General features: G+C 41.0%; 1 protein-coding gene across 1 annotated transcript; it reads left to right on the forward strand.

Moving 5' to 3' along the window:
- Positions 1-1,301: 1,301 nt before the first annotated feature.
- On the forward strand, positions 1,302-16,152 carry LOC136532235 (achilleol B synthase-like). Its single transcript, XM_066524838.1, has 11 exons — positions 1,302-1,595; positions 10,801-10,923; positions 11,004-11,123; positions 11,577-11,675; positions 12,115-12,171; positions 12,302-12,348; positions 12,446-12,589; positions 12,675-12,852; positions 14,232-14,306; positions 14,409-14,492; positions 15,844-16,152. Exons 1-11 carry the CDS (start codon positions 1,302-1,304, stop codon positions 15,958-15,960), a joined length of 1,338 nt encoding a protein of 445 aa, XP_066380935.1. The 3' UTR covers positions 15,961-16,152.
- The last annotated feature ends 8,391 nt before the right edge of the window (positions 16,153-24,543 follow it).

Below are 24,543 nucleotides of genomic sequence, written 5' to 3' on the forward strand. Positions count from 1 at the left end.
AATGTCTTTAACCGTGTGAGGAACCACAAAGACGCCCATTCACTATGGTCTGACATTTGTGCGCTCCATGAGGGAACCAAGAGTGAACATGAGGAACGCTATCACCTTGTGATGAAGAAGCTTAATTCATTTGAAATGCTTCCTAGTGAAAGTGCTAATGAAATATATTCACACTTGAATATTCTTGTAGAGGAGGTCAATGGGCTTAGACTCACTCAATGCAACCATCCAATGTTGTGAGAAAGATCTTGAGTGTCCTCCCCATTGACAAGTATGGGTATATTGTGACAGTGCTTTCATCAAGGTGATCTTTCCACCGCTATGCCAACTCAAATATTGGGGAAGATCAATGCACATGAGATGTACATGCACATCACTCCACAAGATAGATCTTCTTCCACCAAGAAGAAAGATTTGGCATTCAAGGCTAGCTAAGAGAAGAGGGGCAAAGCAAAAGTTGATCATGATAGCTCAAGTGATGATGAGATTGATGATGCAAGCCTTGCTCTCATGGTGAGAAGAACCACCAAGATGCTCAAGAAGCTAAACAAGAATGGTGTCAAGTTTGATGGAAAGAAGAAGAATTTTTTCACTAGTAGTAGAAGGAAGCCCATCTTCGAAAGGGATTGCTACAATTGTGGAGATCTTGGTCATCTAGCTCATCAATGCCCCAAACCCAAGAAACACAAGTACACGAAGAAGTACAAGGGCAAGAAAGATGACTCAAGTGATGATAATGATGAGAAGAAGAAGAACAAGCATACAAAAAGAAGGATGATGATAGTAGTGGTGATTGCAATGCTAGTGATGATGAGAATGGTAGTGATAGTGATAGTGATGAAGAATTTGAGTTATCTTCTTATGATGATCTTGTCAAATTGCTAAACCAATACACTAAAATCATTAGAAAGACAAGAGCAAAAAATGAGAAGCTAGAACTTGAGAATGACTCACTCTTAGCAAAGTATGACATAGCCGAAAAAACTAGTGATGAGCTTAGAAAACAAAATAAAATTGTGTCATGCAAACTCAAGGAGATCAAAACCTCTAAAAGGGAGCTTAGAGAAAAACATGATAAACTTGAGGAGATACACAATGAGCTCACCACTAGTTACAACTTGCTAAAAGAAGAGTACACCAATCTCAAGATTAACCATGACAATCTTGTTCTTTCTCATGAGTTATTGTCAAATGAGCCGCATGATGCTACTAACAATGTTGTTAAGATTGATATAGCTACATCATGTGATGACTTGATTGTTGAGAGCATTGAGCAAGGTTCTAGTAGCAAAGACAAGAATATGGTTGAGTCCGACAACTATGATGATTATGTCAAGCTCAAGAATGAAAATGAAAAGCTCAAGAAGAATCTTGAAAAACTATTGACCACAAACACAATTGTGATAGGGAATCTAGAAAATGATCATGATATGGCTCTTAAGAATGAGATGCTTAGAGAAGAGAACAAGAGACTCAAGTTGGAGAAAGAACATCTCAAGACCGGTTTGAATAAGTTCACAAAAGGCCAATATCTCCAAAGTGAGCTACTTATGAACACCATGATGAATATGGATATAAGTGGTATTGGGTTCTTGGCAAATCAAGAGAAGAAAGCTCAAGCTCAACATCAACAACAATAAAAGTCAAAGCCTAAGCCAAAGAGATGCTTTGAGTGTGGACAATATAACACCCTAAAATTTACATAATTTTAAAATAGGAGAAAATGATTTAATTATGCATTTTGTGAGCATTTAAATTTAGAAAAATAATAACTTTGTTAAAGTTAAAATTAAAAATGAGGTCTACATACATGTTTGTGTATTCATGCTGATGCATATTTATTTTGTGATGCTTGGGTTTGATTAGAATTTGCAAAAGAATTTGAGTTTAATTTGAATTTGGGTTTGTAAATGAAATTTGAAAAAAAGAATTTCTCCCTCTTCCCTCTCTGTTCTCCCGCGCGGCCCAACTCTCCCGCCGCGGCCCAACTCTCTCTCTCTCTCGGCCTTTTCCTCTGTGTGGCCTAGTCACCCACAGCAGCCTTCACCGCGTGGCCTACTTCCGTGCTTCAGCCTAGCATCGCCCGTGCCGCCTTGTTTCACTGACTGGTGGGGTCCACATGTTAGTTGTCGTCTTTCTCGCGTATGACCACCCTGGACTCCGTCGCGCCGCCTCTGACTCCGCCGCTGCCATGCCTCATCCTTGGCGTGCGTCCCACATGTAGCTAGGGCCATAAATAGCAGCCGCCCACACCGCGCCTCTCCCCATCCTGTTCTAAGCTGCAGCCGCCTCGCTGAGTCGACGCAGCGCCGCCAAACCCTAGCCGCCTACCTCGCCAAGCACAGCGCCGCCTCTGTCTACTCCACATCTTGGTAAGATGCTTGGTTGGAGTCGCCATTTCCTTCTCTATCTTTCGGTGCCTTTCCCATGCCATACCGTAGCCCATAGGCCATGATCCATGTGCGTGCTCACCGTCGGCAATGGCGCCACCGTCGGAACTCACCGCCGACACGCCAGCATCTCTTTCCCCGCTCCCATCTAATCAGAATCGTCAATCTTAAATCCAATGGCCGATATCACGTGATACTGTTTTGGTCAGCCACTTTGCAAAAGAGCCCCCGCAAGTTTCTATGTTCTAATCCGCGGTCCATGACGTATTTCCCAGAATATGTTTTCTATTTTTTTAAAAACATATTTTCCTTTGGATTAGTTACATAATACGTTTTCTCTTTCTAGAAAGCGTAAATTTCCTCTGTTAGATTCAAAATACGCTTTCTTCTTATGAAAACGTAGTTTCTTCGGTTAGATCCAAAATACGCTTTTATCTATTTACAGTTTTGCCACTATTTTATTTAGGCCATAACTTCTCCGTTTTAACTCCGATTTGATCCGTTCAAGTTGCGTTAGATTCATAATTGATTAATCTACATGTTCAAGCTACTGTTAAATATATTTTCAACTTTTGAAATTCGAGGTTAGATTTAATCTATTATTTTATTAAAAGAAATCTTGTTTAATTCATAACTTCTTCATTATAGCTCCGATTAGAGTGCTTTTCGTGTCTGTGTGTTCGTAGCAATACGTAGAACATCTTTAAAACCTTTTTACTTACTGTTTATTATGTTTGGTGTACTGTTCTAATTTAATTCTATTATTTGCTTCATGTATGATTGCATGGATGCTTGTGTGGTGTTCTATGATCATGTCCAGTCGGTGGGCTATACATGGTGAATCCATAAGCAATTCATTATGGGTTTGGACTAGAAGAAGCATCTAAGTTTAAAACAATTATAGCATAGGACCTTCCTTGTTGTCCTATTCACCTTAATATCATTTTAATCATATGCATGTGTCTACCTTGGTAATTGTAGTAATTTTCCTAGCTATTTGATATCTTGGATTCCTTGATTCCTATGGGTTTATGCATTGGGTAGTATGATGCTAGTGCTCAACTGAAACTATGATCTTGTAACTTGACTAATGATATATGTAATAAACACTAAAAGATGCTTTTTAGCAACATGGAATTAGGGGGCTAGAGCATTGGGCTATTTTTATGGTGCTATAGATTTCTCTCCCTAAGGACTTATCTGTAAGTGATCATCCGGGACTTACTGTAGAACTGTGAGGGCTACATGGCTCTGGCTTTAGCTCAGTATGAGGACCTTTTCTAGCTTGTTAGTGGTTACCTTTATGGCACAATAGGGGCTCGGACAGGTATGACCTTTGCCTGACAGGTTGAGTGCATTTTGGTTTCTTGGTCTTTTGTCAGTCACTCCTTGGAGGGGAGTTCATGCTTATTGATGGGGAAACCTAGCGGCCCTAACTTATTAGACAAACCTTTGAAAGGCTTCATAGTGAACCCTGCCGACCTTCCTTGATAGTGGGTCAAGAGGTTGGTCACCTCGGGCGAAAGGGTAAATCATGACTCACAATGAAAGTGTACAACCTCACAGAGTGTAAAACTGGTATATCAGCCGTGTTTATGGTCACGAGTGGCCTTGGACCCTTATGGAATAGATGATGAACACTAATGATACTGATGATAAAAATGCTCATTAATGGTTAATTGTCTATGCTATTCATTATTCACGTTTACCTGATCATGTGTTTATATGGGCTTATGAGTAAACTTGTTGCCACCAAATGCTAAAAGATGACTCATTAAAAGCTAATCACAGTTAAACCAGTGTCAGCCTTTTGAGCCTCATGAACCCCATATTATATTTGTTGAGTACGACATATACTTACGCTTGCTTTATTTTTCAATTATTTGGAAAAAAATTCTGAATGGGTATTAGATTGCTAGAGATTGGAAGAATTAGGCTTGTGATCAACTAGTCAGTTGTCCCTATGGAATTGGAGTCTTCACCCAAAGATCGGAGTTGTCTTTTCATTGTTTACTATCTAAGGTTATATTCTTTATACTAAGTGCGTTGTATATTGAGTATTGTCTATTGATATTACCCTTGTTTGTAGCTATATGTGAGATTTGACTTTCTAGGCTCACATATGGTGTGTATCTAGTTTTGTTTTTAAAACCAGGTGCTACAGACGAGAAGATCACTTTGCTCATGAGTGTGAAACTCCACCACCACAACCTTGCCCAAGCATGCTAGACCCTTTGCCTTCAATGCTCACTACATGCTTAGAAAAGATTCTAGTGGAAAGATGAAAGTCATGTTCTTAGGTTCACCCAACAAGAATAGGCCTAAGCAAATTTGGGTTGCTAAGTCACTAGTTGAGAAAGTCAAGGGCCCTCATCAAGTTTGGGTCCCTAAACAACAAGCTTGACCTCTTGTGTGTGTTGGTGAACTACAAGACCGGTGCAAGTCATTGGGTTATTGATAGTGGTTGTACTCAACATATGACCGGTGATCCTCGTATGTTCACCACACTAGATGAAGAACTAGATGGTCAAGAATGGATTATATTTGGTGACAATTCAAAGGGCAAAGTATAAGGGTTGGACAAAGTTACAATATCAAATGATCACTCAATATCAAATGTGCTATATGTTGCTTCATTGGGCTTCAACTTGCTATCCATTGGTCAATTGTGTGATCTTGGCTTTCAATATTTGTTCACTGAGAAGGAAGTGGTTGTGTCAAAGAAAGATGATGATCAAGTTATATTCAAGGGTTTAGATACAAAAACCTATATCTAGTGGACTTCACCTTTGAAGATGCAAACTTGAAGACATGCTTATTCACCAAAACATCACTTGGGTGGCTTTGGCATAGAAGACTTGCACATGTTGGGATGAGTTCACTCAAGAAGTTAATGAAAAATGAATTGGTGAGAGGTTTGATGGATGTGAAATTTGAGAAGGACAAGCTTTGTAGTGCATGTCAAACCAGCAAGCAAGTTGCAAACACTCATCCAACCAAAGCTTACATGTCAACAGCAAGAGTGCTAGAGCTTCTCCACATGGATCTATTTGGACCAACATTTACAAGAGTTTGGGAGGCAACCTCTATTGTCTTGTGATAGTTGATGACTACTCTAGATACACTTGGGTATTCTTCCTTCATGACAAGACTGAAGTGGCTGCATGTTTCAAGAAGTTTGCCAAAAGAGCACAAAATGAATTTGAAGTGAAGCTTAAAAATATAAGAAGTGACAATGGGAAAGAATTCGACAACACAAATATTGAAGCATATTGTGATGAAGTTGGGATCAAGCATGAGGTCTCCGCAACCTACACTCCTCAACAAAATGGAGTAGCAGAGAGAAAGAACCAGACACTAATCACCCTTGCAAGAACAATGCTTGATGAGTACAATACACCTTAAGATCTCTGGGTGGAAGCCATCAACACCGCATGCTATGCATCCAAAAGTTTATTGGCAAGACCCCTTATGAGTTGCCCAATGGAAAGAAGCCAGACATCTCATTCTTTTAGGTGTTTGGTTGCAAATGCTACATCTACAAGAAGCGGCAACACCTAGGGAAGTTCCAAAGATGTTGTGATATTGCTTTTTCTTGTTGGATACTTATCAAAGTCCAAAGCATATCAAGTATTTAATCATGCCACCAGCTTGGTTGAAGAAACATATGATGTGGAATTTGATGAATCTAATGGCTCCCAAGGAGCACATGAGAATCTTGATGATGTAGGTGATGAACCATTGAGGGAGGCCATGAAAAACATTCTGGTTGGAGACATCAGGCCCAAAGATGATGAAGATGATGTTCAAGTGTTTGATCCACCCTCTTCATCAAATGTGCCATAAGATGATGATAAAGATGGGAGAGTAGAAAATGAAGATACTCATGTCTTTCATGATTAAATGGTGGCACAAGCTCAAGATGTTGATGCTCCACAACCTCCGCCTCAAGTGGTTGATAGAAGAAACTCTCCTATACTTCAAGCACATCCACAAGACCTCATCATAGGGAGTCCTTCAAAGGGTGTAATGACTTATTCTCAAAAACTTGCTTCATTTATTTAACATCACTCGTTTGTTTCTTGCGTTGAGCCTAAGAATGTAGAAGAAGCTCTTCAAGTGCCGGATTGGATAAATGCCATGCATGAAGAATTGAACAACTTTATCCGTAATGAAGTTTGGACACTTGAATAGCGATCACAAGATGTAAGAGTCATTGGAACAAAGTGGGTGTTCCACAATAAGCAAGATGATCAAGGCATCGTTGTGAGGTATAAGGCAAGGCTAGTTTCAAAGGGGTTCTCTCAAGTTGAAGGGTTAGATTTTGGAGAGACCTTTGCACTGGTTGCAAGACTTGAAGCCATTCATATCCTTTTTGCCTATGCATCTCATCATGAAATGAAATTATATCAAATGGATGTTAAAAGTATATTTTTAAATGGCTTCATAAATGAACTAGTCTATGTTGATCAACCTCCCGGGTTCGAAGACCCTAGATATCCTAATCATGTTTATAGGTTGTCCAAGGAGCTATATGGGCTAAAGCAAGCCCCAAGAGCTTGGTATGAGCGCCTTTAAGGCTTCCTCATTAAGAAGGGTTTCATCATTGGGAAGGTCGACACCACACTATTCACCAAGAAGCTTGATGGAGAGATCTTCATTTGTCAAGTATATATTGACGATATCATATTTGGCTCATCAAATAAAGACTATTGTAAAGAGTTTGGTGAATTGATGTCGAAGGAGTTTGAGATGTCTATGATTAGAGAGCTTACATTCTTTCTTGGTTTTCAAGTCAAGCAAATGAGAGAAGGGATTTTTATCTCTCAAGAAAAATATACCAAGGATCTTCTCAAGAGGTTTAAAATGGATGAATGTAAGACAATCAAGACACCAATGCCATCTAATGGACATCTCGACCTAGATGAGGGAGGTAAATTGGTTGATCAAACTCTCTACCATTCTATGATTCGTAGCTTGTTATACTTGACCACATCTAGGTCTGACATCATGTTTAGTGTGTGTATGTGTGCTCGATTTCAAGCTAATCCTAAGGAGGCTCACATGGTTGCCGTTAAAAGATTCCTTAGGTACCTTAAGCACACACCAAGCATTGGTCTTTGGTATCCCAAAGGAGCTGGATTCCAACTAGTTGGCTATTCCGATTCAAATTATGCCAGTTGCAAAATTGATAGAAAAAGCACATCCGGAGGGTGCCATTCGCTTGGTAGTTCACTAGTGTCTTGGACCTCTAAGAAGCAAAATAGTGTGGCTTTGTCCACCACCGAGGCACAATACATTGCAGCGGGTGCTTGTTGTGCATAAATCCTTTACATGAAGCAAACTCTTCTAGATTATGGTGTAGTTCTAGAAAAGGTACCTCTTTTATGTGACAATGAGAGCTCGGTAAAACTTGCTAATAACCCAGTTTAACACTCTCGCTCCAAGCACATAGATATTCGTCGTCACTTTCTTAGAGATCATGTTGCTAAAAATGATATATCACTAGAAGGTGTAAGGACCGAGGATCAATTGGCAGATATCTTCACCAAATAGATAGATGAGGCTACTTTTTGTTGGTTGAGGAATGAGTTCAATGTGCTTGACCTAAGTAACTTCACTAAAAAAAGAGCTTGTGTTGTCCCTTGCATTGCATTGTAATATAAAACATGTTTAATTTTTAGTAATGCACTTAGGGCTTGTCTAACATGGTTAAGATAACCGCCGAAAAGCATGTGAAAAACTTAACCTTGGATCAAACTTGACAAGCAACTAGATTTTCTTTCAAGTATTGCATTACATATGCATGTGTGTTGCTTTGTTGTTTCTTTTCGGTTATCTTTTGAGCATCCGCTATGTTCGTCAACAAATAGGGAGAGCATTTGAAGCTCCTATTGGTTATAAACCCTATTGAGTTGCCACATGTTGCTCCTTGACTCTCTTGTTGCCTTTTTCTAGAAAGAACTATAGCCGAAAGCAAATTATTTAAATTTTTTTTGAGGGTTTGAGAGAGGTCTCTCATATCTATCCCAATTGGTTTTTATTTTGGTCTTATCAAAGTTGGGACTTGATTGGGAGAAAGCGTCGCAGAGAAAGGAGGAGAAACTGCAGCTGAAGAGGGACCGGACGTAGGGAACATACTCACCCTTTGCAACGTCTGGTCAGTACATCAGGAGGATTTGCAGTTGCTGAAGAAAGATCGGACGATGAACAGTGCTCCACACACGTCTGGTGACAACTTGAATCCAAGTCCGGCTAGTGCGAGTTGGATCACAGGATTGACCGGACTTGGCTCTACGTTCGGTCATGAGAAATTGGGCACATCTGATCATAGTTTAAGACTTTCTGGACCTTTTTGGACCTTTCTATACTCGGTCGGACTCTAGGGCTACAGCGTTAGGTCATTTTCATCTATGCGTTCGATCACGACAGTGCTCGCACGATCTATTTCAAAACTCTAACTATCACATGGGGCCCGCACCACCTCTTCTCCATTCGGCAACTACCTAAGCCTGATTTCTCGCACATCCGTATGCCGTGCCGCCCTTGAAACTCTACGCCATGCCACCATCAGCCACCACCTTGTCACCGGCTTAGGCCACCTCTTGCTCGCACCACCATGACCACCTACGCCCGTGCGCGCACGCTCGCATTGCCGCGCCTTGCGGTGAAAAAGATACAACTATTGATATATTTATTTTAAAAAGAAACTATATGCTTCATTTATTTTAGCTATATAAAACATGTATAAGATACTTCAGAGAAATAGCTTAATTGAGTTAAGTCAAATTATACTTGATTTAGAAAAACAAGGTAAACTAATCATATAATTGACCAAGGTAAAAGCCTAAGTTACTTTTATTTAGAAAAATCCAATTGCATAATCATTATTCAAGTTAGGCGTTAAACCATAAAATTTCAGAGCTCTTGACATGAAAAACATTGATACTAATGCGTAGATTATGTCGTTATGAATCTAACGCAACTTAACGGGTCAAATCGGAGTTAAAACGGAGAAGATATGGCCTAATGAAGATAGTGGCAATTTTGTAAATAGATGGAACTTGATTTTTGAATTTTAAAAATAAATAAAATCTTATTTTAAACCTGCCTAAGGACTGTGGATACTATTTAAAGAAAAGGCAGGGGCTCTTTAGAAAAACTGCAGGGACAGCGGGTTCTGAACTAGAAAAGGGCAGGGGCTCTTTTGAAATTCTACCGTCGGAAGAGGTACGGGTTAATCTCAACCGTTGGATCGAGATTAGAAGGGAGAAGGAAGACAGAAAACGGACCGTGGGTTGACTTGGTAAAAGTCAGGGGTCACTTTAGCAAAAAGGCGACAAAAGGGTATCTTCTATTCTTGGCCCTTGATCAAAGATCGGACGGTTGGAAATAAATCAGAGAGAGAGAGAGGGTGGCGTGGCCGGCGGCGGCTCCGACGGCGGCAGCGCCATGGCTGAGGGACGGGAAAGCTTCCCGGAGCAGTTGGATCTAGGCCTATGGGTCACAGATAGGTGAACCGAAGGCACCGGAAGATAGAGGGGAGCAAGGCGAACTCGGCTAGTTAACCTACCGTGGTGCGGAGCGAAAGGAGATGGCGCGGTGCATGGCGAAGTGGATGGTGATGGCGGCGGCGCTAGTGTGGCGTGGCGCGGCGTCTCGGTGAGGCATTGCTGCTTTGAGGCTTGGGATTGGAGGCGGCTTGGTCGGCGGCTGCTATTTATGGCCAGGAAGCAACGTGGGGCGCAAGGCAAAGAAGGAGGCGTGGGCGGCGTGGAGTCGGCAGCAGCGGTCATGTCCGATGCGGTCATGAGAGGAAGAAGACGGTGCTGACCAGTGGGGTTCGCCGGTCAGCAACACACGCGGGAAGAGAAGAACGGCGCGGACACGCTGCTCGGTTGGGCCGGCTAGGTGGGCCACAGCAGGGAGAGAGCTGAGGCGCGGCGGGAAAGAAGGCCGAGCGGGAGAGCTGGGTTGCTCGGGCCAAAAAGAAGGAGAGGAAGCAATTCCTTTTTTTCAATTTCATTTTCAAATCCAAATTAAAACCAAATTTAAATTCTTTTGTAAATTTTTATCAAACCCAAGCATCACAAAATAGGTATGCATCAGCATATATGCACAAACAAGTTGCTAAACCTTAAATTTGATTTTAATTTTAACAAAGTTTTCATTTTTCTAAATTTGCAGGCTCACAAAAATGTGTAATTAAATCATTTTAGTCTATTTTAAAAACATGCAAATTTTAGGGTGTTACATGTATGCTTAACTTACTATATATGGTTATTCCCAATCATAGTTATTTGAACTAAAGTGTGTGTACCATGGCATTGAGGTGTTCATTCTATTTCTAAAGGAGTTATTTTGTTCCGTTAAGACTTAAGAAGCATTACACAAACTCTCTCTATGATAGGTCTATGATGGTAATCCAACATGGGAGACTTCTTTCATTGTCCAAGCCTATTGCTCCACGGGTCTTATTAATGAGATCGACTCAACACTCCGTAAAGCACATGAATTTATTAAAAGTTCACAGGTTCAAGTTCCCCACCATTTTTTCATATTATTGTAAAATATTGTTTTATGCAAAATTTTCATTTCCGTTTTTATATGTAGATTCGTGAAAACCATCCTGACTACAAAACTTATTACCGTCATAAATCAAAAGGTTCATGGACACTTTCAACAGCAGATAATGGGTGGTCAGTATCTGACTGTACTGCTGAAGCATTGAAGGTCAGGAAAAATATTTTTATGTTTCTCATTCACTTAAAAACTAGATTATGTTCTTCCCTAATAAAATTATAAGTGATGTGCTATGATATAATGGCATATATTACTATTTCGACAGTAGACCATCAAAAAAATAGTTATGTTACAATTTGCATAGTGTTGTGTTGTAGACTTGTATAGTAAATGACAGAGGGATAAATAAAACATGTGCAGTACATAAGTACTTACTTGAATAACAAACAATATTGCTCTTGATTTATCTTCTCTATATAATGCATATACTATATTATTTTTCCAAACAAATTAACCAGTGCAGGCAAATATGCAATTATATCATAAATCATGATTAAATGGAACCCTTCTGAGTGCCCATATGTGGAAATATTTATGATACCTAATTTTTCAGAAATTCTCATTGAAACTTTCTTCCATTAACACTCAACTCTATTTCTTTAGGCATTGCTGTTGTTATCAAATATCTCTCCAGATCTTGTGGGGGAACCCATAGAAGGACAAAGTTTGTATGATGCAGTGGATTGCTTACTTTCTTATGTGGTATGACCGTCATTACATCGTTTTTCATGTTCTTATAGTTTTATGAGCTATTAATCTTCTACAAGATGACATAATCTATCTCAATACTAGCTCCCATGTTTGCAACCACCGTTCACATCATGCACATATTCATATGGTTTTAACCAATTCATTCACTATTCTCCCATTTTTAAATTGTGGTGATTCGAATCACAAATGCTACCTCATTTTTCCATCTTTGTCGACCTGCATGTGTAGAGGTCTAGGCTACCCTTTGGCCTAAATTCGAGTTAGCAGTTATATTTGTCACAGGATTTGTATGAGTTTCAACTACTAACGATGGAAGTCCTGCCCGCCCTGTAAATGTGAAGGGCCATGACTTAATTTTTTAACAATTTTATAGCAGTTTTTTTGCACTTATTTTTATCTAAGGTTATTGATCTTATTCCTATTGTTGAAGAACAATGATGGCACCTTCTCAACATACGAGTGTAAGAGAACCACACCTTTATTGGAGGTGAGAAGTTAAGCTGTAATATGTTTTTGTTAACTATAGTAACTTCCATGATAAATGGATTCCAATGAGGAGAGAAATTTAGCAAGATTTTTTTTTTCCGTAGTCACTAATCTTATTTTGTTGGCAATAGGTTCTCAACCCTTCGGAGAGCTTTAAAAATATTGTTGTTGATTATCCGTAAGAACTAAAATATTTTTCTTAACCGCGTAAACACAATTGTTTCATGTTTTTCATATAAATAGGAGCTGATTTGATGTCTTGAACCAACTGACAGGTCTGTTGAATGCACATCATCAGTGCTACAAGCTCTGATTATGTTCAGAGACCTGGATCATGGGTACCGCAAAGAAGAGATAAGAAATTGCATTGAAAGCGCATCCAAGTTTATTGAGAAAGAACAACGAGAAGATGGCTCCTGGTCTCTGCAATTTTACTGCTTGTTGTATACAAATAATTGTCATTTTTATATGGCATCAATAACTAGATTACTTATGATATAATAGGTTTGGCAGTTGGGGTATATGTTTCACATATGGGACATTCTTTGCGATAAAAGGGTTAGCTGTTTCTGGAAGAACTTACGAAAATAGTGATACCATCAGGAAAGCATGTAGCTTTTTGTTGTCAAAGCAACTACATACAGGTGGATGGGGAGAAACTTATCTTTCTAGTGAAACTGAGGTAAGTGTTATTTCTCATTATATGACTTATAGCATGTTTGCTCAGTTCATGTTATATTTCTATATTTGGTAACTTAATATACTGGTACACCTGATATTAATTAACTTATGGCAATGCTTAAATCTGGTTTTTATTAGATTCAGTTGTATATTTTCCATGAATCCTTGTTTACAACAACTTGTATCCTGTTTAGTACATCTAGGAAGACATAAATTTCACTAATGGGTGACAATTTAATTTAGCAGTAGTAGCCTCTCATTACATGATAGTACCAAGTTATTCTAAATAACAATTAGTTGCTTATGGTCGTGTTTGTGTTAAATTTTTGTTTGATGAGCCACTCTTTAAAAAACTTAATGACTTCTATCAAATACATGTGACGCCATGCAACTGACAAAAAGTATACATTTATTCTTTTATCTCCTATGCTTTGTAAAAGATGTTTATAGTCACAAAGTTTATATATGTGATGCGAGCCTGCATATGCGTAGTTCCTATTCTTGTACTTTTATCCTTTCTTTGTGTAAAAGAGTTAACATAAAGGTGCTAGGATGAGATTACAAAAGACTTTTAAGTTGGTACAACCTATCTATATAACATGAGACTAAACCTAGTACCAGAACACTTGGGACAAACTACAGTGGGGGTTTCCCCTGTTGTATTCTCGCTCAAAATAAAAACACTTGGGAAAAACAAGCCAAAGCCAAAATAGTAACGGGTTTGGGTTTTACAAGGTTATTGGTTTTCTTGATGGTAAAACAATCAATGTTCAGTTCATTCTTTACTTATTTTTGTTGAGTTTTTCTAAAAATCCTATATTCAATTTTGTATAACATATAATTGTGTTAAAGACACATCATGACCATAGTTGGGATAAATTAGGGGGACACATACCGTCCATCCAATCTTTTTTTATATATAAATAAACTCAGATGTTTCATCAAAATTGAGGTAATTGCATGATTTATGCTGATTTTTTTGAACCACGTTTAGTTGTCACACCACATGGCTTAGTGACAGTATTTCCTATAGACAAGCAGTTATGTACTCAAGTACCTGTGGTTAGTATATATGCTACAATTGCAAACAGTGTACTCTTACTTCTTCATGTACAATCTAATGTTAATCTATTTTTTGGTACTTAAAATCTAGGAATTAAATAATCTGTTCTCCTCTTGTCTTCGGTTTCCATGTAAAATGTTCAGTTATATAAAGTTGTACAACATTCCAACTTTAGAATTAATATAAATTAGATGTTAAGCATAATTCAATGTTATGGGATGCATCATTTCTCGAATATTCTTCTCTTTTCTACTGAACATAGTGATACTCTAAGTATCAATGAATTTTATCATGATTTAGACTTAAATATTTTGCAGGAATATGTGGATGCTAGTAGACCTCATGCAGTGAACACTGCTTGGGCAATGTTAACCTTAGTTTATGGTGGGCAGGTATATATTTTGAAAATTGATTAGAATTGTCACAGTTACATTATTTAGGAAATTATTATGGTGTATATGCTAATTGTATCATATTATGGCCTTGGTATGTAGGTGGAACGTGATCCAGCACCATTATATAAAGCTGCAAAAGTGTTGATCAATATGCAACTAGAATCTGGTGACTTTCCCCAACAAGTAAGTTATTATTTTTGCTCTTATATAAGAGTTATAACAAATTTTGATTGACGATTATTAGGTTCCTTTTTCTTTCAGGAAAAAAAATATTTATCAATATTGTTTTTTCAAGGTCTCCAAGGGATCGGAACTAGATTATTACCTTTCATGACAAATCTGATATAGCCCCCTGCACCCACAAACATAATGATTACTGTGACTTTAGGATAGTTTAAACCGGATAGGAAAAGACATATATACACCTGCCTATGAGGAACGTAAATCACAGTGATGCAACAAAGTTCTACCGTTTCCAACTAATGGATGTCGTAAATCACTAACAACAATCATTTATGGATGAATTTTGAATCACAAAAAGTCTTTGCCTTGTTGCTACAGAGAGAGTATACAACATTTCCATATACAGCCTTGTAGATAGTTCGACTTCACTACAAGAGTTTAAATGCTTCCTAATCTCTTTTCCTACAAGTGGGCTCAACAAGAAAATTAGTTGAAGCTTATTACATGATATCACAGGGGCACAGTTAAGTTGTGCCCTTGACCATGTGCCTTCAGAGGTTTAGCTGGCCAATTTCTTCATGAAGGCCCAGACACAAGCATAGCAGTTATTTGCTCGCCTAACATAGTGTTATTGATTCACCAAGAGTTTGAGGGGGGGGGGGGGGGGGGGGGGGGGGGGGGGTGTTAGATGTGTATATTCCTATGTATGACATAGACCATAGGGTATTTTGTGCACTTTTGTACATCTCCATATTTTCCATTTGAGGCATGGCAATAGATCTGGGTTGCATTTCAAAACAACAAAAACTATGGGAAGATTATAAATATGGTCAACCTTATAATTTCACTGATATATTCTATAGCATCAAATTTTAAAAAAAGTACAATAATGCAATAACAATTAAAGTATGTTTAGGATTGTTTGTAGAACAATATATAGCATATGTTGTTTCTATTTTAGGTTATGCCTCGGCTGCACACCATATGCCTTATTGCATTCGGGCTAGATAGTTTTTCCGTCCTGAAATAAATTGAGTCTTGCAGCAGTCTACTTAAATTGAATATGTGGTGCTGGCAAACCTCAACAGCGCAATATACATTAGTTAAACTGATAGTTCGATCCCACTTAAGGTCATGTTTCACTTATTAGCTCCAACTCCAAGACATCTTAGATCTAGAGGTAGAGATAACTTGATAATGTTTAGAAAAAAAAAATTCTGTTTATCATGTAAACTAAATATAAATATTTAAGCCACATTAAATTTAGTATGCAGACTATAGATAAACATGGACCTAGCGCTATGCTAAATTTGTCCTTAGTTACTAATGCATGACCGACTTTTGATTGCAGGAACATATTGGGTGCTTCAATAGTTCCTTATACTTCAATTACGGGAACCACCGCAACTTGTACCCTATATGGGCTCTTGGGGAATTTCGTCAACGGCTCCTTGCAAGAAAGAAGTGAAACCAAAATGCATGAAATCTAGACAATTTTACTTTATTATAAAGAATAAACAATAATCAGAATTACTGTTATATGTTAATAATTGTGCTCTATATGGTCCTGTTATGATAGTGGAAAACTGATGGCCGTCCTACATGATATATTGATGTGACCTTCCATATCTAAGGATAGAGCTATCGTGCTTTCTCGTTATTATGATTTTTTATCTATGTTTACCAGAACTGAGAAGTTTATGAAAAAGAATGTAACTAGTTGAACTAACAATTAATTTCATGATGACAATAAATCATGTATGTAACTTGTTACTTTAGATCAATTTATAAATTTTGACTAAAGCATTATAGCATATCTGCATCTGCATTTATAGTATAATTGTAAACACTCTAAGTTTATAAAAAATAATGATGCACCCATAATTCTTTGATAGAAGAATTCAACATCTAGAGAGCCCAAAGTCTGTGCCTCTGTAGTAATAATTAAGAGAGCAAGGCATAAAATCCAATTTTAAATTAATTACAAAAGAATAGTGTTGAATAAAATCTACAATAAGCATTGGAGCTTCAACATAAAAGATGGCAATACTGTAGAAACATCATCACCACTGAGTGGGAACCCCCCATTACCGCCAGATGGGGTAAAAAATGCAGCAATTAATAAGCTGAGGATTTGAAAGCAAGAATTCAGACTAATAATGTCACTACATATGGATTATACGATTGATAGAACTTAAGAAGCTTGAATTGTACACATATTGACGTCACGTAACAGTGCAATGCAAAAGAAAAAACTGCCACGGTGTTTGAAAACAACAGTCATTAGTAAATCGATCATAACCGGATATAGATCATCATGGACTAGCAATATGGGTACCCACTTCTATCACAAATAATGGATAAAGAACTTACTTAAAGTAAAGCATGGATGCCTTGCCATCACGCAAATCAAATTTACGTGAATGCGTGAACCATAAATATATATTTCTATGTTTCATGTCTCGGCAACCATGTAAAATGTTCCTGTAACACCGGGAAATGCAGGCTTAGAGGTTGAAACTTTTTAATAAAAATTAAGTAATTTATTTAGCGAAGGCTTAGAGGTTGAAATGTTTTTTAAACCATTGCTCGGTTGGACAAACAGAGACCAGCAATGCTTAGAGCTCGCCGAATACTTTCGGTTTGGCTAAGCATATGCGACGTTTGAACATATAGATGACAGAGTTGCTTAAGTCGCAAAATCTGAAAAACAAAAGGTACAGTAATTCGGCTACAGCAATTTAGCTACAGTACTCCGACTCCTATTCCTTGTGGTGACCAGAGTCCTGGCCTGTTTATTTTCCTTCTCTCTTTTATAGAGGGTGGCCCTTTCCGAAGTCCAGGCTTTCGAAGAGGAAGGCCTGGAATGGCTCGAAGACGGGAGGAACCCACACCCCAACAGGCGGGAGCGTGGGAAACTCCAGCGAGCCGAAACGAATCATATCGTTTGAGCTCGCCATGCCGAAGATGGTGGAAAGGTGGGCTATCTGATGACCAAAAAACATGAGCGCACAGCATTCTCCCCACGGACGACGCCAACTGTCGGTGCGAAAAGTGACCAACAAGTAAATATTTGTAGTTTTACCGTGTGTTGTGATCGGATGTGGCCTAGCACCCAATGACACAGGGTTTATACTGGTTCAGACAACGTGCCCTACGTCCAGTTTGAGTTGGTCGGTGACTTTATTTCTGAGCCCATGTACTCGAAGTTTGCTGTGGGGCTACAAACGAGTGGGAGTAAGATGGGGGGTGTAAGAGGTCCGGTCATACTCTGGACTGAAGGGCCGAGAGTGACGGGAGCTCCTACGTGTGCTAAGTGTTCGAACGTATGCTATGTGTAACTTTAGAGTGTCCAAAGCAAGCAGAGAGTGAATCAGAATGATCCGTCTGTTGTTGCTGTTCGAATCGATCCTCTCGTTGGGAGAGAGCGCATCCCCTTTTATAGGTTTAAGGGGATGGCCTTACAAGTGAGAGTGAGTGAGAGAAAGAGAGTGTGTGCGCTACCTTGTCTTGTTGCCCACGCCATCGGGTACAAGATGGTTTGTCGGCGCTCACAACACAGTTGGTGCCCAGATGCATGTGGTAGGTTCCATCATGTTCTTCTGGTATGGCAGACGTCGATGCCTACCATACTGTAGGACAAATATCAGCGCCCATAACACTGTTCGTGTTCTGACATGTTTGGAAGGTTATAAAGTGCCCTTCTGACATGACCTAACAGTACTGTCCTGTAGGTGTGCAGGGTACGGTCCTCGGTATTGCGGTTGACTTGAGCGCCCTACTTTACTTGCTCCGCCCATTTCTTGGGTCCTCACCAAGCGGGCGTCCCCGGTCGGTCGTTCCTGGTCGGCTCCAACTGCACTGGTCGGAGAAGAGCTGCAAGCAGAGGTTCGATATATTCCTGGTCGAAGACACAGGTCAGAGTCGGAAGCGAGGGTCGCCCCCTCCTTGGCCATGCCTTCTAGTAGGAGGGGCGGGTCGGAGTCGGAAGCAAGGCCTTCCGGTCGAAGACGTGGGTCGAAGTCGGAAGCGAGGGTCGCCCCCCTTGGCCAGGCCTTTTGGTTGGAGACGCGGGTCAGAGTCGGAAGTGAGTGTTGTCCCCTCCTCGTCCAGGCCTTCCGGTCGGAGACCGGATCACTCTTTTGGCCCATCGTTTAGGTATCTAGGCCGGCCCAAGAGTTGTGCATCATTAGCAATGTCGTCTGCTGGGCCGAGCTTTTGCTGGGGAGCAGGCCCATTAGGGACCCCAGGTTTATGAACCCAATAGGAGCCCCCGAGCCCCCGGGTGATTTGGGTAGAATTGTCTGGGGGCTTTTTCGTTTTGCTTTCGAGTTGTCAGCGGGTGCGTGCGATCAAACCCGGTGGGTGTAGCCCCCGAGCCCCCGGGCGATTCAGGTAGAATCGCCTAGGGAGGTTTTGAGTTGTCAACGGGTGCGTGCGAGCGCACCCGATGGGTGTAGCCCTCGAGCCCTCGGGCGATTCGGGTAGAATCACCTGGGGGGTTTTGACTTGTCAGCGGGTGCAGGCGAGTGCACCAAAGGTGCCTGAGGGATTGGGCAAGATGGAGTCACGGACCCTAGGCATTGGGCGTAGCCGAGGGAGCGGACAAGATGGACTCATGGACCTAGGCATCAGATGCAGCCGAGGGATTGGGCGTGATGGACTCGCGGACCCTGGCATTGGGCATAGCCGAGGGAGCGGACGAGACGGACTCACGGACACAGGTGTCGGGCACAGTCGAGGGACCGGACAAGATGGACTCATGGACCCAAGCGTTGGGCGTAGCTGAGGGATCAGGCGAGATAAACTCGTGGACCCATGCGTCAGGCGCGGCCATCGAGCGCTACTGGGGGGTTGGGTGTCCTGAGCCCTGTTGGGCTCGGTAGGGGTCGGTTGAGTTTCGTGCATTACCCCATCTATGGTTTCCACAACCGGAGGGGTTGAGCTAACATCGCTTGCCTTGATGGCTCGAGTGATGCGCTGAAAGGTCCTAATGGCTAGAGGGGGGCGAATAGCCTAATAAAAATTTCTACAACAGCACTTAACAAAATGGTTAGGCAATTATGAGGCAAAGCAAGTATTGCGCTAGCCTACTCAAAAAGCAAGCCACCTACCAAAATTCTAGTTTAGATAGTATCTATTCACACAATAGCTATGACACTACCCTATGTTAGTGTGCTCTCAAAGGCTAACTAAAGAGCCACACCAAGCAAGCAAGCAAGCTCTCACAAATAGCTACACTAAAGAGCTTGACAACTAGTTTGCGGTAATGTAAAGAGAGTGATCAAGAAGGTTATACCGCCATGTAGATGAAGGAACCAATCAATCACAAGGATGAATAACAATGAAGACCAATCACCCTGGAATCAATGATGAACATAATGATTTTTATCAAGGTTCACTTGCTTGCTGGCAAGCTAGTCCTCATTGTGGTGATTCACTCACTTGGAGGTTCATGCGCTAATTGGCTTCACACGCCAAACCCTCAATAGGGTGCCACACAACCAACACAAGATGAGGATCACATAAGCCATGAGCAATCCACTAGAGTACCTTTTGGCTCTCCGCCGGGGAAAGGTCAAGAACCCCTTAGAATCACCACGATCAGAGTCGGAGACAATCACCACCCTCCACTCAACGATCCTCGCTGCTCCAAGCCATCTAGGTGGCGGCAACCACCAAGAGTAACAAGCGAATCCCATAGCAAAACACGAACACCAAGTGCCTCTAGATGCAAGCACTCAAGCAATGCACTTGGATTCTCTCCCAATCTCACAAAGATGATGAATCAATGATGGAGATGAGTGGGAGGGCTTTGGCTAAGCTCACAAGGTTGCTATGTCAATGCAAATGGCCAAAGGTGTGAGCTTCAACTGGACATGGGGCTTAAATAGAAGCCCCCACAAAATAGAGCCGTTGTACCCCTCCACTGGGCACAACGCGGGCTGACCGGATGCTCCAGTCATGTTGACCGGACGCTGGACCTTAGCGTCCAATCGCCCGACGATAGCCACATGTCTCGATCTCAATGGTCACTTGAGTTGACTAGATGCTACGCTATAACTGACCAGACGCTGAGCCACTAGCGTCCAGTTGTTTCCAGTAAGGTTCCAGAAATGCATTTTGCCCACCGGACGCGTCCGATCATGCTTGATCGGACCCTAACAGCATCCGGTCACACAGTGACTTTCATCAGCGTTGTTCGACAATAGGACCGGACCCTGAACCTCAGTGTTCGGTCAGTCCAAGACCTAGCATTCAGTTGTTTGACCGACGCCAGCGTCTTTGCTATCACACTTGACCGGACGTGCCGGTTCCTTAGAGACCAGCGTCCGGTCACTCAGTGACCAGCAAGACTAACTCCTTTTCACCTCTAACTTCTTCACCCTTGCTCAAATGTACCAACCACCAAGTGTATCACCTTGTGCACATGTGTTAGCATATTTTCACAAGCATTTTCAAGGGTGTTAGCATTCCACTAGATCCTAAATGCATGTGCAATGAGTTAGAGCATCTAGTGGCACTTTGATAACCGCATTTTGATACGAGTTTCACCCCTCTTAATAGTACAGCTATCAAACCTAAATGTGATCACACTCTCTAAGTGTCTTGATCACCAAAATAAAATAGCTCCTATGGTTTATACCTTTACTTTGAGCTTTTTGTTTTTCTCTTTCTTCTTTCCAAGTCCAAGCACTTGATCATCATCATGGCATCATCATCATCATGCTATGATCTTCTTTTGCTTCACACTTGGAATGTGCTACCTATCTCATGATTACTTGATAAACTAGGTTAGCACTTAGGGTTTCATCAATTTACCAAAACCAAACTAGAGCTTTCAATCTCCCCCTTTTTGGTAATTGATGACAACCCTTTCACAAAGATATGAAATGAAATTGAATTGAATCCATGTTTCTTGTCCAAGCATATTTACCATGTGTAAAAGAATATGGACAAGTTTCATGAACCCCAAATAGTAGCAATTGCTCCCCCTACATATTTGCTAAGAGTTTGGATTGTAGCTTGCACATATGCTTAGATAGAAAATATAGGAGACAATGTCTACCAAATGATGCTAAGGTGTAAAAGATGGACCTTTGAAGCGTGATACCAATCGGAGTGCACCATTATACCATCCTTAGCACCATGGTTAGCTTTATACCACTTGGAAACATACTTGAAAAGATACCACTTGTAAAAGCTTACTCGGAATGAAAGTTATCTAGTGATTTAAAAGCTTACATGGAATGAAAGTTATCTAGTGATTTCAATTCATCATTCAATCTTACAACTAGCATTCATCACACAAGCATGGATATTTTAAAATTTAGAACTTGTGCCATGTAAGCAAACATATGAAATGCACCATACAAGTTCATGAGCTTGCTCCCCCTATAATTGAACCCTTTCCTTTGTCATATTTCTCCCCTTATGTCAAATTCTCCTCCTATCACTTATATCTTTGTTTCTCTCCTCTTTCACTATCTTTGTGCACTATTTCTCCCCCTTTGTCATCAATGACCACAAAGGTTTAGAGTATACATAGGTAGAGATTATCAATGTCAATCAATGGGGTGAGGATCATTTTCCCAAATTTGGTCTAATCTAGATCATTTGCCAAAGATATTTAACTCGGTTTGATCCAAAGACAAGCTTCTTCACACCTCCAAATAAGGGTTATCTTATACCATGTTGAGTTAAACACTTAGAGCTCATTTTCTAGATCAAACACTAGGTTTACAAGCCCATAAACATGTCATATGCTATCACTAGATCAAGTCAAGCATAGAGGCAATATTGATACCATATAAACATCAAATTCATTTGATTTTCATGAATGAGCCTAATAAAATTGAACCACTTGAAAGGTCCTAATAAAATTGAAGATGTGACTAGATGCACTAAACATGTCCTTACCAAGGATGTATGTCATGCCAATCACCTTTTACCTTGGATTGCTCGAAGGAGAGGCATGTCATATAAGTGAGGGGTGCATCAACACATATTTGAGAAAATCCAATATGTTCAACTCATTCCTTAGCTTGCAAAACCTTTTCTCATCCAATGGCTTGGTGAATATATCGGCAGGTTGATCTTCGGTGCTAACACTCTCAATGCAAATGTCCCCTTTTTATTGGTGATCTATTATGAAATGGTGGCGGACATCAATGTGCTTTGTTCTTGCATGTTGGACCGGATTGTTTGTCAACTTGATTGCACTCTCATTGTCACATAGCAATGGCACTTTCTTGAACTTGATTCTAAAGTCACTCAAAGTGGCCTTCATCCAAAGTACTTGTGCACAACAACTACCAGCGGATATATATTCAGCTTTAGTAGTTGATAATGCAACACTATTTTGCTTCTTTGATGACCATGAAACAAGTGATCTTCCTAACAATTGACATGTGTCCGAGGTGCTCTTCCTTTCAACCTTGCATCCTGCATAATCCGAGTCGGAGTAACCAACTAGCTCAAACTTTGCTCCTTTGGGATACCACAAACCAACATTTGGTGTATGCTTCAAGTACCTCAATATTATCTTTGTAGCCTTCAAATGACTTTCTCTAGGTGAGGCTTGAAATCTTGCACACATACATACACTAAACATGACATCTAGCCTTGATGCGGTCACATAGAGTAGGCTTCCAATCATAAACTAGGTTAGCACTTAGGGTTTCATCAATTTACCAAAACCAAACTAGAGCTTTCACGCGCTCGGTGAGCTCGCTAACGGGTATGTCCAAGCGAAATCTAGATCCGTTGTTCGTAACGGGGTCGGCATAGCCCTCATGTGGCATCCAACTACTCCTTAACCCACCTCTCGATAGATGCCTAGGTCATTCCAGAGACCGACTTAGGTGGCTCACTAGCCTCCCCTCGATGGAGATTCTGTGGGTATGGCTCGAGGTCAGGATCGAATGAGAAGGTCGAGATGACCCTATATACTTCTGAGTAGATCGGGTGAGGGCCACTGGGGCTCATCTATGCTGTTCTCCCCTAGCTATGTTTGATGCGAGGTGGCCTCGAGCCCTTTGCGGGCTAGCCTTCAAACCCTGATCGGTCATTGCTCATGTTGAATGAGGCAACTACTGCTTCGTGATGCAACATGGAGCATTGTGATGCATTAACTGCATAGGCGATGCTTTGGATGTATGGGATGAATGAATGACTATATGAATGAATGTGTGAATGCATGTATGAGAATGTATGGATGAATGATCATGCATCAGAGAAATAAAATAAAATAAGAAGGTTTGGTAAAGTGACCTTGATGACTCGAGTGACGGGTTCGAGGAGCTCCTATCGGATATGTTCGATCGGGACCCATGTCCATCATTCATGACGGAGAGGGCATAGCCTACATGGGGCATCCCTCTGCTCCTTATCTGTCTCAACATTTGCCTAAGCCGTCCAATCGACTCAAGAAGCCCGTTGGTCTCTCCTTGGCGGAGATCCCATCGTTGGGCCCTTCCAAGTCTTGCCTAGGAAGGCGGAGGGCCGCCTGCGTGCAGTTGCGCCTTGTTTCCTACGCCTAGCATGCAGTAGTGGTGGGCCATGGCCAGGCCATGTCCCATCTAACCAGGCATTGTTTCGTCAGGCAGGGTGCATCCCATCAGTCAGGATGCGTCCCGTCGCATGCCTATCCACATTGAATAGGGAAAGGGAGAGGGTTTTTTGCCCCAATCCTTCGCCTTTCTCCAACTACTGCCTCTCCTCTTTAAATAGGGGAAGAGAGAGTTTTTGTCCCCTTCCCTTGCCTTTTTCCATCTACTGCCTCTCCTCCTTCTTTCTTCTTGCCAAGTGCGTTCGTGTGCCATGGCGGTTCCTAGGAGAGAGAGGGTAAAGCGAGGGAGAGGAGAACTCACAGATCCATTCATGAATCTAGACCGTGATGTCGAGCTGGAGGCCATCTAGTGTAGATGAGGTGGTGCTGGTCACCTTTGCTGAGAAGGGGCTTCTTGTGCCGAAGGAGGTGGCACACTGGAGGGCTCCTACAGGGGAGGCTGTTCCATGACCCTAGGCCAGTGAGGTTGTCTCCTTCCTC

Source organism: Miscanthus floridulus, unplaced genomic scaffold (genome assembly GCF_019320115.1).
Source record: "Miscanthus floridulus cultivar M001 unplaced genomic scaffold, ASM1932011v1 fs_551_1_2, whole genome shotgun sequence".
Classification (NCBI taxonomy): domain Eukaryota; kingdom Viridiplantae; phylum Streptophyta; class Magnoliopsida; order Poales; family Poaceae; genus Miscanthus; species Miscanthus floridulus.